The following is a 14,889-nucleotide window of genomic DNA, read 5'->3' on the forward strand; positions in this document are numbered from 1 at the left end:
TGCAGTCTCATCCGTTTTTGTTGCATTTCTTCATCTTGTGATTCTTATTTTTTCTTCACACGTCATCTGTTTTTGGTCCTTTTTTAAAATAATATTTTTTTTTTAAACACCGTCTCTCTTTTAGCGTCGCTCTCCGAGTAAATCCTTCTCTCTCTCTCTCTCTCTCTCTCTCTCTCTCTCTCTCTCTCTCTCTCTCTCTCACTCTCTCTCTCTCTCTCTCTGCCACATGTCTGTCCGGGCCCGCGGCGCTGCTCCGTCATCAGTTTCATCTTCATCAGCGACGGGAGACGAGAGGAAGAGGAGGAGGGGCGAGGTGTTCCAGAGCGGCGCCGGATGGACGACAGGAGGGATGAGGAGCACGGCAGAGCGAGAGAGGGAGAGAGAGAGAGAAAGAGAGAAAGAAGGGGGGGGGGGCTTGTTGCCCATTGTGCCATCTGAGTCCCTCCTGGTGCAGCGTTGCCGTGGAGACACGCTGACCAGTTTCTGTGGTTACTCCAGCATGGCGTCCAGCTGGTCGGCCAGGTCATCAAACATGCTGCCGATGTCGTCAAGGATGCTCACCGTGGTCTTCTGCTCAGCCACGGAGCTACACACACACACACACACACACACACACACACACACACACACACACACACACACACACACACACACACATCATTACTAAAGACACTCTCAGGACTCTTTTCTAAAACCTGCCTCTCTGGATGCTTCACGAGAGCACAACAAGCTCAGTGTCGTCTGCAAATACAAAACACACCTTTTAACAACTACACAACATGTTTCTGATGCTTCATAAACAAATGTACGTCCTGCAAGTACAAAAACAAATACTCCATAGGCACACTATACTACAGTACTACACTATACTACACTACTACACTATACTACACTACTACACTATACTACACTACTACACTATACTACATTACTACACTATACTACAATACTACACTACTACACTATACTACAATACTACACTACTACACTATACTACAATACTACACTACTACACTATACTACACTACTACACTATACTACATTACTACACTACTACACTATACTACAATACTACACTACTACACTATACTACATTACTACACTATCCTACACTACTACACTATACTACAATACTACACTACTACACTATACTACACTACTACACTATACTACACTACTACACTATACTACAATACTACACTATACTACATTACTACACTATACTACACTATACTACAATACTACACTACTACACTATACTACAATACTACACTACTACACTATACTACAATACTACACCACTACACTGTACTACACTACTACACTATACTACACTACTACACTATACTACACTACTACACTATACTACACTACTACACTGTACTACACTACTACACTATACTACACTACTACACTATACTACACTACTACACTGTACTACACTACTACACTATACTACACTATACTACACTACTACACTACTACACTATACTACACTACTACACTATACTACACTACTACACTGTACTACACTACTACACTATACTCCAATACTACACCACTACACTATACTACACTACTACACTACTACACTACTACACTATACTACACTACTACACTATACTACACTACTACACTGTACTACACTACTACACTATACTACAATACTACACCACTACACTATACTACACTACTACACTACTACACTACTACACTATACTACACTACTACACTGTACTACACTACTACACTACTACACTATACTACACTACTACACTACTACACTACTACACTATACTACACTACTACACTATACTACACTACTACACTGTACTACACTACTACACTACTACACTATACTACAATACTACACCACTACACTATACTACACTACTACACTACTACACTACTACACTATACTACATTACTACACTATACTACAGTACTACATCTGATGATGACAGACGGATCATAACTTGTATTTGTGAAGTGTGTTTGTTTCAGTGAATATAAGAGTGTGTGTGTGTGTGTGTGTGTGTGTGTGTGCGCGTGTGTGTGTGTGTGTGTGTGTGTGCTTACTCCTCGTGTCGCAGTATCTTATCCTCCACGGCCTGCAGCGCTGCGGCCAGCGACGCACTCGTCTCCTCCAGCTTCTGATGCACCAAAGAATCCGCGCCGAAATCCGGCGTGGTCGCAGCGGGCGCCGCGACCACGCCCCCCGCCATGCCGCTGTCGATCGACACCCCCCCAATCGAGGAGCGGGGGGGCTTGACGGGCGGCGGGGTCGGGCTGGGGGTGGCGGGCGTCTGCGGCGTGGTGGGGGTCTGCGGGGTGTGCGGGCTCTGGGGGGAGGGGCTCAGCGGCTTGGCGTTCGGCGGGCCGGGGATGTTGGAAGGAGGGAAGCAAGGCGGCGAGCTGATCTGTCGGGCCACCGCAGGGTGCTGTTTGACCTGGGCGGAGATTGGGGACGGGGGGCTGGTCATGGTCATGGAGTGGAGGAGCTTGGCCGGTTTGGGCGCTGTGGGCGGGGGCGTCGGTTTGGGCGAGACGGGCGGCGGGATCTTCTTTCCTTCCACTACAGGAAATGGAAAGAGGGAAAAACAAGAGCAGAATTGGATCACCGACTGGTTTCTGTATCCTCCACCGTCACCTCTTTGACAGATTCAGTGCTAGTTTAGTCATCTCGGTAGAGACAGCGTGGCCTCGAGGTCAGTGCGCTTCACCAAAGTGCTTTTCAAATGAAAACAATCCTCCGTAAGCGCAACACAGCCAATGCCTTCTGGCGGCAGGATGAGTTTTGTTGGGTTCCTCGGGTGCCGTACAGACGTCTCTATTGCTAAGTGCTTGCCGATCGGTGTCGGAAACCTCCTCCACCTTTCAGACGTTTGAGTTTAGAGGGAGTAGATTGCGTCCAACAACTGTTGAAAGCCGGAAACCACCAATCACACTTATCAGTACGTCGATGTGTCGAGGCTCCACGAGTCCTTCTGACACTTCCCCGTGTACAACCGTGAACGACCGAATGCCTTCAGCTTGCTAACGCAGTCAGTTGGTTTCAATCGTACTGACACCTTCACGTAGACCTAACAAAGCGCTCGCCCGAACCCTTCAGTCATGGAACTGAGAGGCAACTTTCTGTAACCTACAGTTTGTACAATTTATCTTGCCCTGCCCCTTTTTAGTGCGTCGGTCCTTCCTATGTGGCCGTAAACACCTGGACCCCTCGTCTCGAGGCCGTCCAGAGAAGGCTGCGAACGTTACATCAGGTAAGGCTCATACGTTTGGTTTTGACAACTTGTTGTCAGTTGTGAAATCATTGCTGTTCTGCACGGATCCGGGTCAATAATCCAGTTCTGGCTTTGGGCAGGGATGATTAGGACCCTCGAAGACCCCTGAAAACCCATCAGCACCCCACAAATTACAAAAAAACACCCAATCATCACGATGCGAGTACCTGGGCTTCCAGGCGTCCCAGGGCCCGGCAGGGGGACTCTCTTGTTGGACACAGACGGCGGTGGAGTCTGCGGGCCTGGCTGTCTCTTGATCTGTGCCACGACGGGCTTCGGGGAGACCGGAGGCTTGGGTTTTCTCACGGGACCTCCTTCATTTGTCACCGTAGCTCCTTGGTCCATGCTGTCCCTGCGGGGCACAGCAGTCACTTGCGGTTGAGGTTGCGGTTGCGGTTGAGGTTGAGGTTGCGGATGAGGATACGGTTGCGGTTGCTCGGTCACTCCACTGTCGGACGGCGGGCGGCGTTTCACTGTGGCCGTGCCGTTCTGGTAGGGCACCGGTTGGGTGGTGTTCGGCTGCCCGGTTCCCAAGGGCTCTCCGTTGGCGGCCAGGTCGGCGTAGCCCTCGGGCTCCTTGTCGCGACTCTTGGGCCGCCGCTTGACGGTGGACGACTCCTGCAGGGTGAAGTCGGAGCCGTTGGGGTGGGGCTTGGAGCTGCGGGCACGCCGCTTGAAGGTCGCCGTGGCCTCCACCCTGGAGATGTCCTCCGGCGCGTAACCCCCGTCTCCCTGGGGACCCTCGCCGTCGCCCTGCAGACAAACACAAAATACACACTAACGGAAAATTCATACATTCGTGACAAGAGGTTATTTTTGCACAAACATTCAAAAACATTGACAGAGATAAATGGATAACACGAATAAAGCTTACAGAACACAGAAGCTTCACTATGGATTTATAATACATTAACTTTAGCACATCTAACTTTAGCACATTGACTTTAGCACATTAACTTTAGCACATCTAACTTTAGCACATTGACTTTAGCACATTAACTTTAGCACATTTAACTTTAGCACATTAACTTTAGCACATCTAACTTTAGCACATTGACTTTAGCACATCTAACTTTAGCACATTAACTTTAGCACATTAACTTTAGCACATTAACTTTAGCACAATTAACTTTAGCATTTAACTTTAGCACATCTAACTTTAGCACAATTAACTTTAGCACATTGACTTTAGCACATCTAACTTTAGCACATTAACTTTAGCACATTTAACTTTAGCACATTGACTTTAGCACATTACATTAGATAGATAGACTGATCGATGGATAAATAGATAGAGAGATAAATAGAGAGACAGATAGATAGATAGATAGATAGATAGACAGATAGATAGATAGATAGATAGATAGATAGATAGATAGATAGATAGATAGATAGATAGATAGATAGATAGATAGATAGATAGATAGATAGATGGATGGATAGACAACATATATAGATGTAGATATAGATAGCTACCTGTCCTTCTCCTTCTCCTCGGCCCTGCCGGCGGATGGTTAGGCTTCCCTCTTCTGCAAACGGCAGGTTCTCTGTCGAACTGCCACTGCCTCCAGAGCTGGGGTGTGGGGAGGACGGAGGGTTGGGGGAGGAGGAGGAGGAGGAGGAGGAATTATCAGGGAGAGGGGTGTTTTCGGGCTGGACGGAGGGAGAGGGGAAAGCAGAGGGAGTGGGTTGTTCGCGCCTGGCAGCCGCCACCAGCTCAGTGACCGGGCCGCTAATGGTCCTCCGTCGGTTCACCACTTCACCGTCCAGACCAATGGCGTCGCGTGATTTCCCCACCTGGTGAACAAACGGTCATACAATTGGTTGATCACGCTCGAGCTCGTTACCCGCGTAAATAATTGGGTATATTTGACATTTTAGAGTGAATGAACGCAGGGGTTCTCTATAATACCTGCAGGAAATTCTTTTGCAGCGCCATGCCTTTGGCTCCGCCTCCTATGGAAGACATTTCCAACATGGCGGCGATGCTCCTCACGCTACCCACGCTGCTGGTCTCCACGGGAGCCACCTCCACGGACATGCCCAGGTCGCTGGCCCGTCGCTGTTGGAGGTAAGGCACGTCCAGCAGCCCCCCCGTGGTGCTGAGCTCGTGCGGCTGCGCGTTGGCCTCCGTCAGGTTGGAGTTAGAGGTGGAGATGGCGGAGCTGGAGCGTTTGGGCGGCGGCGGAGGCGGGCCTTTCTTCTTCTGACGCAGGGCGAAGGGCATCGTCTGGTTGCGGTTGACGGTCTTGTCCTGGTTGCGCACCGAGTGGCTGCGGCTGACACGGTGGGTCACCGTCGCGTATTTGATTCCGTCTCCTCTGACGGCGGCAGAGGCCTTACACCCCACCACCTCCGCCTCTCCCTCTCCTCCTCCCTCTCGTCCCCCGCCTCCTCCCGCCCTCTCGTCGCACTCGCCGTCCGAGGCGGCGTACCGGTTGAGGCTGTGGGACCGCTTCGCCTGGAGCGCTGACGCCTCCTCGCCTTCTCCCTCCGCCGGCTCCGCCTCCGGCGGGAGGCAGAGGAGCGGGACCTGTGGTTGTTGGTTCTCCTTCCCCTCCGTGACCTGCGGTTGGTGCTGAGGGTGCGCCTGGTGCTGTGGCGGGACTTGAGGCTGCTGTTGTTGTTGCTGTGGGGGAAGCTGGGCGCACGGCGGCCCGCGTTGGGTCGGGGACTGAGGCGGGTGGGAGCGCGGCGACTGAGGCCTCTCGCCCTGGATGAACTGGGGGCACGGCTTGTGTTTGGCCTGCGGGGAAGCCGTGCTCTGGACGGAGGAGGCGGAGGAGGAGGAAGACGACGAGGTTCGAGTCTTGGTCGGCGTGTGAGGGGGCGTGTAGGGAGGCGCAGGCTGCGAATGGGAGTGGGAGTGGCGGTGTTTGCCTTGAGAGGAGACACTGCCTCTGTGGGAGGAGGCGCTGCCCTGGCTGCTCTGCTGCCTCATAGTCCGCGCCTCCTTCTTAGGTGGCCCAGCACCTCCTCCTCCTCCTCCTCCTGTGATCCCCTCATCGTGGTCTTTGCTGCGCGTTCTCTGAGCTTTGACCTCCGGGCCTGGCTGCGTCATGGCGCTCTGTAGCTCGGTGCTCAACTCACTGTCCTGGAAAGTGCTCATCTTCGGAGACGTGACCTCTGAGAAAAACAGAAAGTAGTCGTCGAGATGAATTAACTGGATCAATATTGATATGATATCATTACCAGACGGTCATCTGTTCGCTCACCGTCCAGAGGCGGCCCGTCCATCGACAGGACTTCCTGCTGCTGTGTGATTGGCGGGGGCTTCTTCCTGAGCGAGCCCCGCCCGTCTGAGTTGCGCTGCATTTCGGCGAGCCGCTTCACCGCCAGCATCAGCTTCTTCTGGTGGCCTAAAACATTGAAGGATTGAACTATTACAGTTCCTGTTCAATCAAGTCTTTAAAGGTAACTTTTAACATGAAGTTGTGATCAAAATAAATCCGATTTTCTTTGACAGTTGCATTAATATCATTCTTCAAATGTGAAAATAAGCTCCAACTGTAAAGCTCTGAAAACCAAATACGGTAAAAGTTTTATAGTGAATATATTTGATCACGTTAATATTTGATATTGTTGTAAAGCCGTTTTTAAGCTTTATACTTGGCTATTTTATTTCTACCTTCATTTAATCAGCCGTTGAGAGGACTGTGTGGCTAGCTAGCTTAACTGCAAACCGTTGTGTCTGAACACACTGAGCGCCAGCCGAGCTGAAGCTATTTACTTGATATAAAACTAAACTAGCTTATTGTTACTCAATGTTACTCATCTACACTCTGCTGTAGCACCACTGTACGCACTGCAACACTAGCTAACGCATTTTAGCCAGCAAGCTAACGCTTACGAACACTGAGCTAGCTAACGCTTCTTTTATTCATTAGATTACAGACAAATAATTAAATGCAGTTAAGTAGTTTTACCAACTGCCGGTTGAAAGAACATTATAAACCTTTTTACAGTTACATTTTTGAATTGTCCCATAAGCTTTTACTACATTTGGTCAGTTTTGCGGCTTCATTTTCAACACGTCTACGCCACACTGGGAATATTTGGGGATCACGTCCCTCATTCAACCTTAACCTTGAGCTCAAATTATAAAATATAAATATATACGTATTGAACATCTGTCTGTCTTACCCAGTTTGATGATACCTATTTCCTGCAGGTCCTCCCAGGTGATGTCGGTGATGAACTCGATGTTCTCGTAGCCGTTCTGCACCAGCACCTGGTGGTACTGGTTCAGACCGATGGCAGACAGCCATTCTCCGAGATTGGCCTACAGGAACACCAAGAACACGACTCCACAGCTGGTGACGTGCTTTTGAAAACATCTAACTGAATTACTGTGTCTGAATATGGCGTTGGTGTGTGTTGAATTGTACTCACAGGTTTCTGTTCGGGCAGCCACTCGGTGACACTTAGTTTGTTGATCTCGGAAGTCATCTTCTTTCTGTGACCTGGTTTAGTTATTCCAATAGCTGTCAGATCCTACAAACACACACACAGATACACAAGTAAGATAAAATGGTGGCTTTTTACAATTCAAATCTCCCCAAGACTCCAGCAGTCTCTCTCACACACACACGCACACACACACACACACACACACACACACACACACCAAGGAAAACTTGCAACACAAAGAAACAAGTGACAGCGTGACATCTGATGAGAGCTTCTGCCAGTTGAGAATAGAGCAGAAATGTAAATGTCTCAAAATGATAAGAAAAGCAAAGGAAAGCAAAAAAAAGCAAATGTCTGCAGCAAAGAGGGAAGCAAAGAATCACCTCGATTCCCCACAAAATCATTTATATTCAACGCCTGTCGCAGGCAAGCAAGGTCACGTTTAAAACACAATCTAAAGTCTATCAGAAGTCATGTGATGTGCACTTATTTTGGAACCGTAATTATAGTTAATAAATACACTGCATCATCCTGTCGTTGTGCGTTTACTTTGGTGTCTGTGTATTTTAGTGGCATTGTAGTGGAGATACAGGAACACACTGTAACAAACACACATGGACGACGACAGCAATTCCCGCCCTCCCCACACACACACACACACACACACACACACACACGTTTACATAACTCATGAATGATATGCAGGTGTGACCCAGTCGGACAGAATACTACGATATATCTCTGACGACAAAAACCTTTGAAAAGTCAGCACTGAACCATTCAGCATGCACAGCCCCGCAGTGTGCACACACAAATAATTTATGTGTGCTATAAATTATTTGCATGGAGGTGAGAGCGTCGGTCTGCTTCCTCAGAGCAGCAGCAGCAGGGTTGGAGGTGACGGGAGGGTCAGGAGGTGCTGATGTGGGTACATTGGGCGTATTTTCAATTAACGATTCCTTTCTTCAAGTTTCCTCTTTCAGCTCCAGTTTGTGTTTCAGACTGAAGTCTGACTGCCGCAGGATGTATTTACAAGAAAAAAGTATCACTAGGTTAAGGCAATATAACAATGTGAACGTAATATTCTCTCTTCTGAACACGTCGATTACAGACGCACTCCAGTGAGTTAGGATTATTTCATGGCGTTGAGGGGCTCGGCTCACAAGAGACAAGGTTCAAAGAACAAGAGTTCAAATCAAAGCAGCAGAGGCTGAGGTATCCAGACCTTTAGTCAGGCTATAAAAACAATGGATCCTACATTTCCCACAATGCAGCGCAATAGCATTTCCCCTTGTCTTGTTAAGGTCCCCATCCTTCAACTCCAAAACCAAAGTTGGCAGCACAGGCTTGCTGTTAAAAGCCTGAAGTCTCAAGCCCAACCCGACCCCGATGACATCATATCTGCATTGGACCGTGTAGCACGGTGAGCGTTTTAGCAGTCTGTGGGAGGCTTTTTGTAATTGTTTTAATGACTGTGAAGCGCTCCATACACCGCCTAAGCGCTTCTTTGCGCGTCACGTTTTCACAGCAGTGTAGAAACTTTTTTTTTTTTCTCTCATTGAAGTACATGAGAGTTTGGTGAGAAGTGGTGTTCATTAATTTAAATCCTAAATCAGACAGATTGGTTGGTATATTATGGAAACTGTTCAGACTAAGGTTGTTGGATATGTACTGGAATAGTTTTGGAAAACACTTATTTGCTTTTCTCATGAGAGACGGAGTTAAGATGACGCGTTTGACTCCACTCTCTCAACTGGATGGTAAATGTTAAGCTAGTCTTTGTGCTAAGCTAAGCTAACACGCTGCTGGTGGGGGCTTCACATTCACCCTACAGAAAAACTTCACATGTTGAATATACTCATCGGAATGGACCGGGGGCAGAGGAAGTACAGCTGAAACCGGTTTAGTGGACCGGTTTAGTGGACCGGTTTCATGGACTGGTTTAGTGGACTGGTTTAGTGGACCGGTTTAGTGGACCGGTTTAGTGGACCGGTTTAGTGGACCGGTTTAGTGCTCATTTGAGGATTCTTGAAAAGGAAATGGCATACATGCATCTGGAAAACATCAAGGAACGCACAAATCAAAGTCTTACAGACTCCTTTCTATTGTGGTCCTTGGAGGTGCCTGTGACCTCTCTGGTGTTTTTTTGGGGGGGGTGGGGTGGTTGGGAGTGGAGGGTGGGGTGGGGTGGGGGACATCGGGGGGTTTGGGTGCCTTACCTCCGGGGTCATTCGGCTAATGGTGGGCAAGTCATACCCAGCGCCCAGGAAGTTTGGAGCGTAGACCTGCAGCTGAAAGTCGCTCAGCCATTGGACAACGGCCTCTGAGCTCTACGGGAGAGAAGACAGGGGGCATGCTGTCACTGGCTTCTTCAACTCTCTCTGCAGGGGCCCAAGTAGGGCCAAACAAGGGGCCACTGCTCCTGTAGTCAGGAACTGTCCATGACAGTACATTATATACATTTACGGATGATTTTAATGCTCCAATGGCCTTGTAACCCAGCTGATTTTAGCCCTGGTTGGCCCCACGTGGCCCTGTAGAGAGAGAGAAAGGCCTCCAGTCTCTCAACGCTACAGGAGGAGCTGCAGGTGAGCAGACAGCTCGCTGGAAAATAAATGTTTCTATTAGAAGAAGCCCGAAAAGGCTGTCTTGCGTCAGCGTGGTGACGCTAACCAAAAAGAATAATATACGCACACACACACACACACACACACACACACACACACACACACTCATTGTCCTCACACACACGTCCCCACAAGAACTCTCTCTTCCCTCAAATATTCGCACGGTGCAACAGGAATTTTCCGTTTTTTAGATGTTGGGCCGAAAAAACTGAACCAACTGAGACAAGGCTAACAAAAAAGCTCAACATGTGCAGCTGGAAAAAAAAATCATTGCGGGAATATGAACCTATAAATAGAAAGAAATATACTACCTGTGCTACATAACCTGCATCGCTCATGACTCATTACATCAATACTCTTAGGGTGATTTTATCTTCAGCGTCTTTAGATATATATATATATATATATATATATATATATATATATATATATATTTATATATATATATTGTATGTAACAATTAATGGGGATGTCCTCCACCTCCACACTGTCCCTCAAAGCTGATTGGTTCCCACCGTTCATCATCTTCACCCTACTGAGGGAAATGTTATGGGTGCTGAGGAATCGGGACTCTAGCTAACAGATGGCCATGGGAACATGCCTCACATGGCAGCACACACAAACACGCACACACACACACACGCACACACACACACACACATAGACGCTCACTGAAGGCAAGCGATGCACACATCCGCCACGACCACCTGCTTTTTAAATATGCTCATTGGTTTATCACACTTGGAATTATTAAACAATGAAGACATGGACTTAAATGTGGGCCCACACTCATATAGAAACACACACACTCACACACACACACACACACACACACACACACACACACACACACACACACACGCTACAGTAAATAACAGTTTACTGTACATGGGTGTAAGCTCAGATTTCACACTTCTTGTGTTGAACGAGTCCACCCACGGCATGCACACAGCTGAGCACCTGCCAGCACACACACACACACACACACACACACACACACACACACACACACACACTCCGATATCTTGCCTGGGGCGCACCTACCGAGCATCAATTGAGAGACATTCGTCTCAGCAACAGAAGAAGAAAAATACCGCAATGGAAAAGGCGAAAGCTGCAACTAAAAGGAGTGAATAACAATGGACAGCAGGTAGCAGATAAACAAGAGAAGGACACTCTCTCTCTTTCTCACACACACACACACACACACACACACAGGACTTCATTCCCGGACCCAAACAAGATCAAACCGGAGATCTTCCACTCACACACTCACCGTGTCGTGGCTGCATCCGAACACTCGCAGCACGGACGAGGCCAGTTGCGAGAGAAACCGTTGGGACATCTTGGTGTGAGTAAATATATATAGTCTGTGTGTGTGTGTGTGTGTGTGTGTGTGTGTGTGTGTGTGTGAAAGAGAGGGCTGTGTTTGGGGTGACTGAGGAGCTACATTCTCATCACGCCGCCGCTAGAAGTGGACGGTGTGTGTATGCGACTCGCGTGCGTTTGGATGAAAGATGGAGAGAGGACTGAGTCTGCGGTGAGACTCCGGGTCTGTCCTACCTTCCCCTCGCCTGGCCCCTCCCCCTTCCTGGTCGCCACGGCATCGTAAGGCGGCGCCTCGTGCAGCGGACAGCCCGATTGGCTCGATGTCCGAGAGGAGCTGGCGGAGCCTGCCGGGAGAAAACACCACTGGCCAGTTAAACACCCAGTTAAAAACCAGTCGCCCTGTCGCTGTGAACCTTCCGGCCGATCAACAGGTGAGTTGACTCCGCCACCCTGACCTCCGCCCTTCTCCTCCGAGTGATTTCGGACTCAATCTCCCTCGTTGCTCTGAGAGGGAGCCAATCCCATTCTCGCTGTCCAAGACATAACAAACCTCCTTAACCAATCGCACCATGCTTCCTCCTACATCCCCTCCCTTGGCCATCTGTCTGTTTAACCAGCCAAGATCTATGTGTGTGTGTGTGTGTGTGTGTGTGTGTGTGTGTGTGTAGAAGTGATATTAAGACATTTTTCATCAAAAGATCAGTGGTTTATGACTTGTATTTTTCAATTTTTCTCCCTGATTTTCATCTTTTTCTCTCTATTTTAAACAGCCCCTTCCCAGCAGCCAGTGGGGTAACTGCATTTAGTCATAAAGACTTCTGTAAGTATACTAATTACTATATCTTAGTAAAGTGACTACAGTGGGACAGTAACTGGGTTGAAGGAGGATGCTCGTCCCCAGCTGACCCCGCCTCCTACCTGCAGGCTGGTCCACAGACTTGGACTGCTCCATCAGATGCTCCTTGGCTTTGGCCGACTGGGACAAGACTGTGGCCAGAAGCTGCAACGAGCACAAGAACACAAACGCGTCCACGTGAACATTCATCCAGCGGCTCGTCGAAGGACTGGACGTGGTTAATGTTGCGACGTAAAGCGTTGGTTTGTGGAAGCCACGAGTTCGGCATTTTCGCCGTCGCCATCTTGGTTTTTTGCAACCGAGCAACACGAGAGGGCGGAGCTAAATGCAATTACAAAACAATGGTCCCTGGTGAAACAAAAACTGTGTGAAAGGGTTAAAGCACAGACAACTCTCAGACCGGACAACGCTGTGCTAGCAATCTGTCAATCACAAAGAAGCCCCGCCCCTAAAGTACATCCTGCTTTAAATGATTCGAGATTGAAGAAGACTTGAAACTACAGATGCAGATATAAACTTTGTGTACAATAAATCAAGAGAGAAGTGGAGTCATTTTCTCATCGACTTCTATACAACCAGACCGGAAGCTGTTGGAAACATTGTTGGTTTAGCGTCAAGAGCGAATCAAAGCAATAAAGCTTTGTGTTGTAACTACACAATGAGCTAAACGATGCTGAAACGCTCTATAGAAGAACTGCAGAGATGGATGATAACTCTCTGAAGGTTGTAATATTCACATCAGTACCATCATGCATCATCGAGTGTACTCTTAATGAATTACAGTAATAACTTTACACAATAATGTACCCTCAGCTGGAAAAACAAGTCAATTAGTTGTCTTTTTTCATTTTTTTTGCATTGTCATTAAGAAACACTTCTTTTTTTAAAACCGTATCTTCTCACATCAGATTGAGCAGGAGAGGCTGTCTGGAGATAAAAGATGGAGACGTTTGCCATCTATCGCCACATCAATCACATAGAAACCTCGGCTGTGGAGCTTCCACTGCGAGAGACTGGTGCTGATGAGACGACGGAGGAGACAGATGCTCCCCGTCAGTCTCGGCTGCGAGTTTTAGGTGACTTAAAAGTGCTTTTCAGGGTAAATAAGCAGAAGAACTCATGCGGAGCGTCGCCTCTGTGGTTGTCCAGTAAATATGTATGTCACATGTAAGACCTGTGAGCACGAAAGAGTCCCTCATGAGTCGGTCTGCTGGTGGCGGGTGAACGACTCTCTCTGTTACACGAGTAACTCACTAATTCAATTCATTTGTATCCCCCACCCAAAAGAATTCAGAGGGCTTTATAATCGTTTCGGCCTCAGACATCCTGTGTCTTCACCTCGGAAAAAGAAACAGAGCAACGTGATGGAATACATGCGGACAAATTTAACAAAAACATTTTTTCCAGGAGACTTCCTGTAAAATAAATCTTGACATTTTCTTCTCAGCAGTTTATTAAATCGTTTAATTTTCCCAGCAGCCGCTTTGTCATTCTGTTACTGCCGATATTGTTCTCTTTGGTTGTGATTCTATGCACTTACAAAACAAAGTGTGCATACACAAAGTTGTGTCAGGCTACGTGTGTGTGTGTGTGTGTGTGTGTGTGTGTTTGTATACCTTGACGCCCTCAGCCTGAGGATGGAGGACGTGCTGCCCGGTGCTGCCGGCACTCTGACCGCTGCCCGATGACCTCACGCTGGTCACACTGCCAGAACTACCCATACTGCTGCGGTCTCCACCTGCAACAGACACACACACACGCGCACACACGCACGCAAGCACGTACGCACACACACACACACACACACACACATACAAGCATTCACACACGCATGCAAACGCCCAAACGATATGTATAGATTTTGTACATACAAACACACGCATGCAACAAACAGATGGATGCACAGTCACCAACACACACACACACACACGCACACACGCACACACACACACACACACACATTGAGTGGTTTAGCTGATATCCAAAGCAACGTGGTAACAGGTGTGACTCTCCATTGAAATGCACTGGGCAGCATGTGGTTGGATGGGACGGACAGGGTGACGGACGATTGAGCGAAAAACGCAGAGGTGGAGTTAACAAGACACACCTTTCACTTTCACACACAGACACACACAAACACACCTTTCCTCTCACTCTTCTTCTATCTCTGTCTCCTAATTTCTTTCTTTTTTTCCCCCCTTCTTCTCTCTCTCTCACACGAAAATGTCTGCACACATCCAGTTGGAAAGACACACAGACTGTAGACCGATGCAGATGTGGCCGCCCTCCTACACATTAGGCCACTGAGTTGAGCTGAGTTTAGATGGAGGGATAAGCAGGACATGGGGGACTGTCGGGAGCGGGTCAAAGAGTATCTGAA

At 48.1% G+C, this 14,889-nt stretch overlaps 1 protein-coding gene across 7 annotated transcripts in view; it reads right to left on the minus strand.

Annotated features, from left to right (window-relative positions):
• Positions 1–410: 410 nt before the first annotated feature.
• caskin1 (CASK interacting protein 1) overlaps positions 411–14,889 on the minus strand; it is an 85,419-nt gene continuing 70,940 nt past the window's right edge. For 5 of the 7 annotated variants that reach the window (XM_068578006.1, XM_068578007.1, XM_068578013.1 and 2 more), the window contains 12 exons: positions 14,126–14,247; positions 12,572–12,653; positions 11,888–11,997; positions 9,917–10,027; positions 7,680–7,781; positions 7,431–7,569; positions 6,503–6,646; positions 5,200–6,413; positions 4,764–5,084; positions 3,455–4,064; positions 2,080–2,575; positions 411–586 (listed from right to left, as the gene is read on the minus strand). In XM_068578006.1, the coding sequence (XP_068434107.1) occupies positions 490–586; positions 2,080–2,575; positions 3,455–4,064; positions 4,764–5,084; positions 5,200–6,413; positions 6,503–6,646; positions 7,431–7,569; positions 7,680–7,781; positions 9,917–10,027; positions 11,888–11,997; positions 12,572–12,653; positions 14,126–14,247 (3,548 nt within the window). In that variant the 3' untranslated portion in view covers positions 411–489. The remainder of the gene's footprint in view (positions 587–2,079; positions 2,576–3,454; positions 4,065–4,763; positions 5,085–5,199; positions 6,414–6,502; positions 6,647–7,430; positions 7,570–7,679; positions 7,782–9,916; positions 10,028–11,887; positions 11,998–12,571; positions 12,654–14,125; positions 14,248–14,889) is intronic. The other 2 variants (XM_068578008.1, XM_068578011.1) reach the window with 2 other exon arrangements.

Source organism: Clinocottus analis, unplaced genomic scaffold (genome assembly GCF_023055335.1).
Source record: "Clinocottus analis isolate CAN_PGR_092001 unplaced genomic scaffold, fCliAna1.0.p SCAF_16, whole genome shotgun sequence".
In the NCBI taxonomy this organism is placed as follows: Eukaryota; Metazoa; Chordata; class Actinopteri; order Perciformes; family Cottidae; genus Clinocottus; species Clinocottus analis.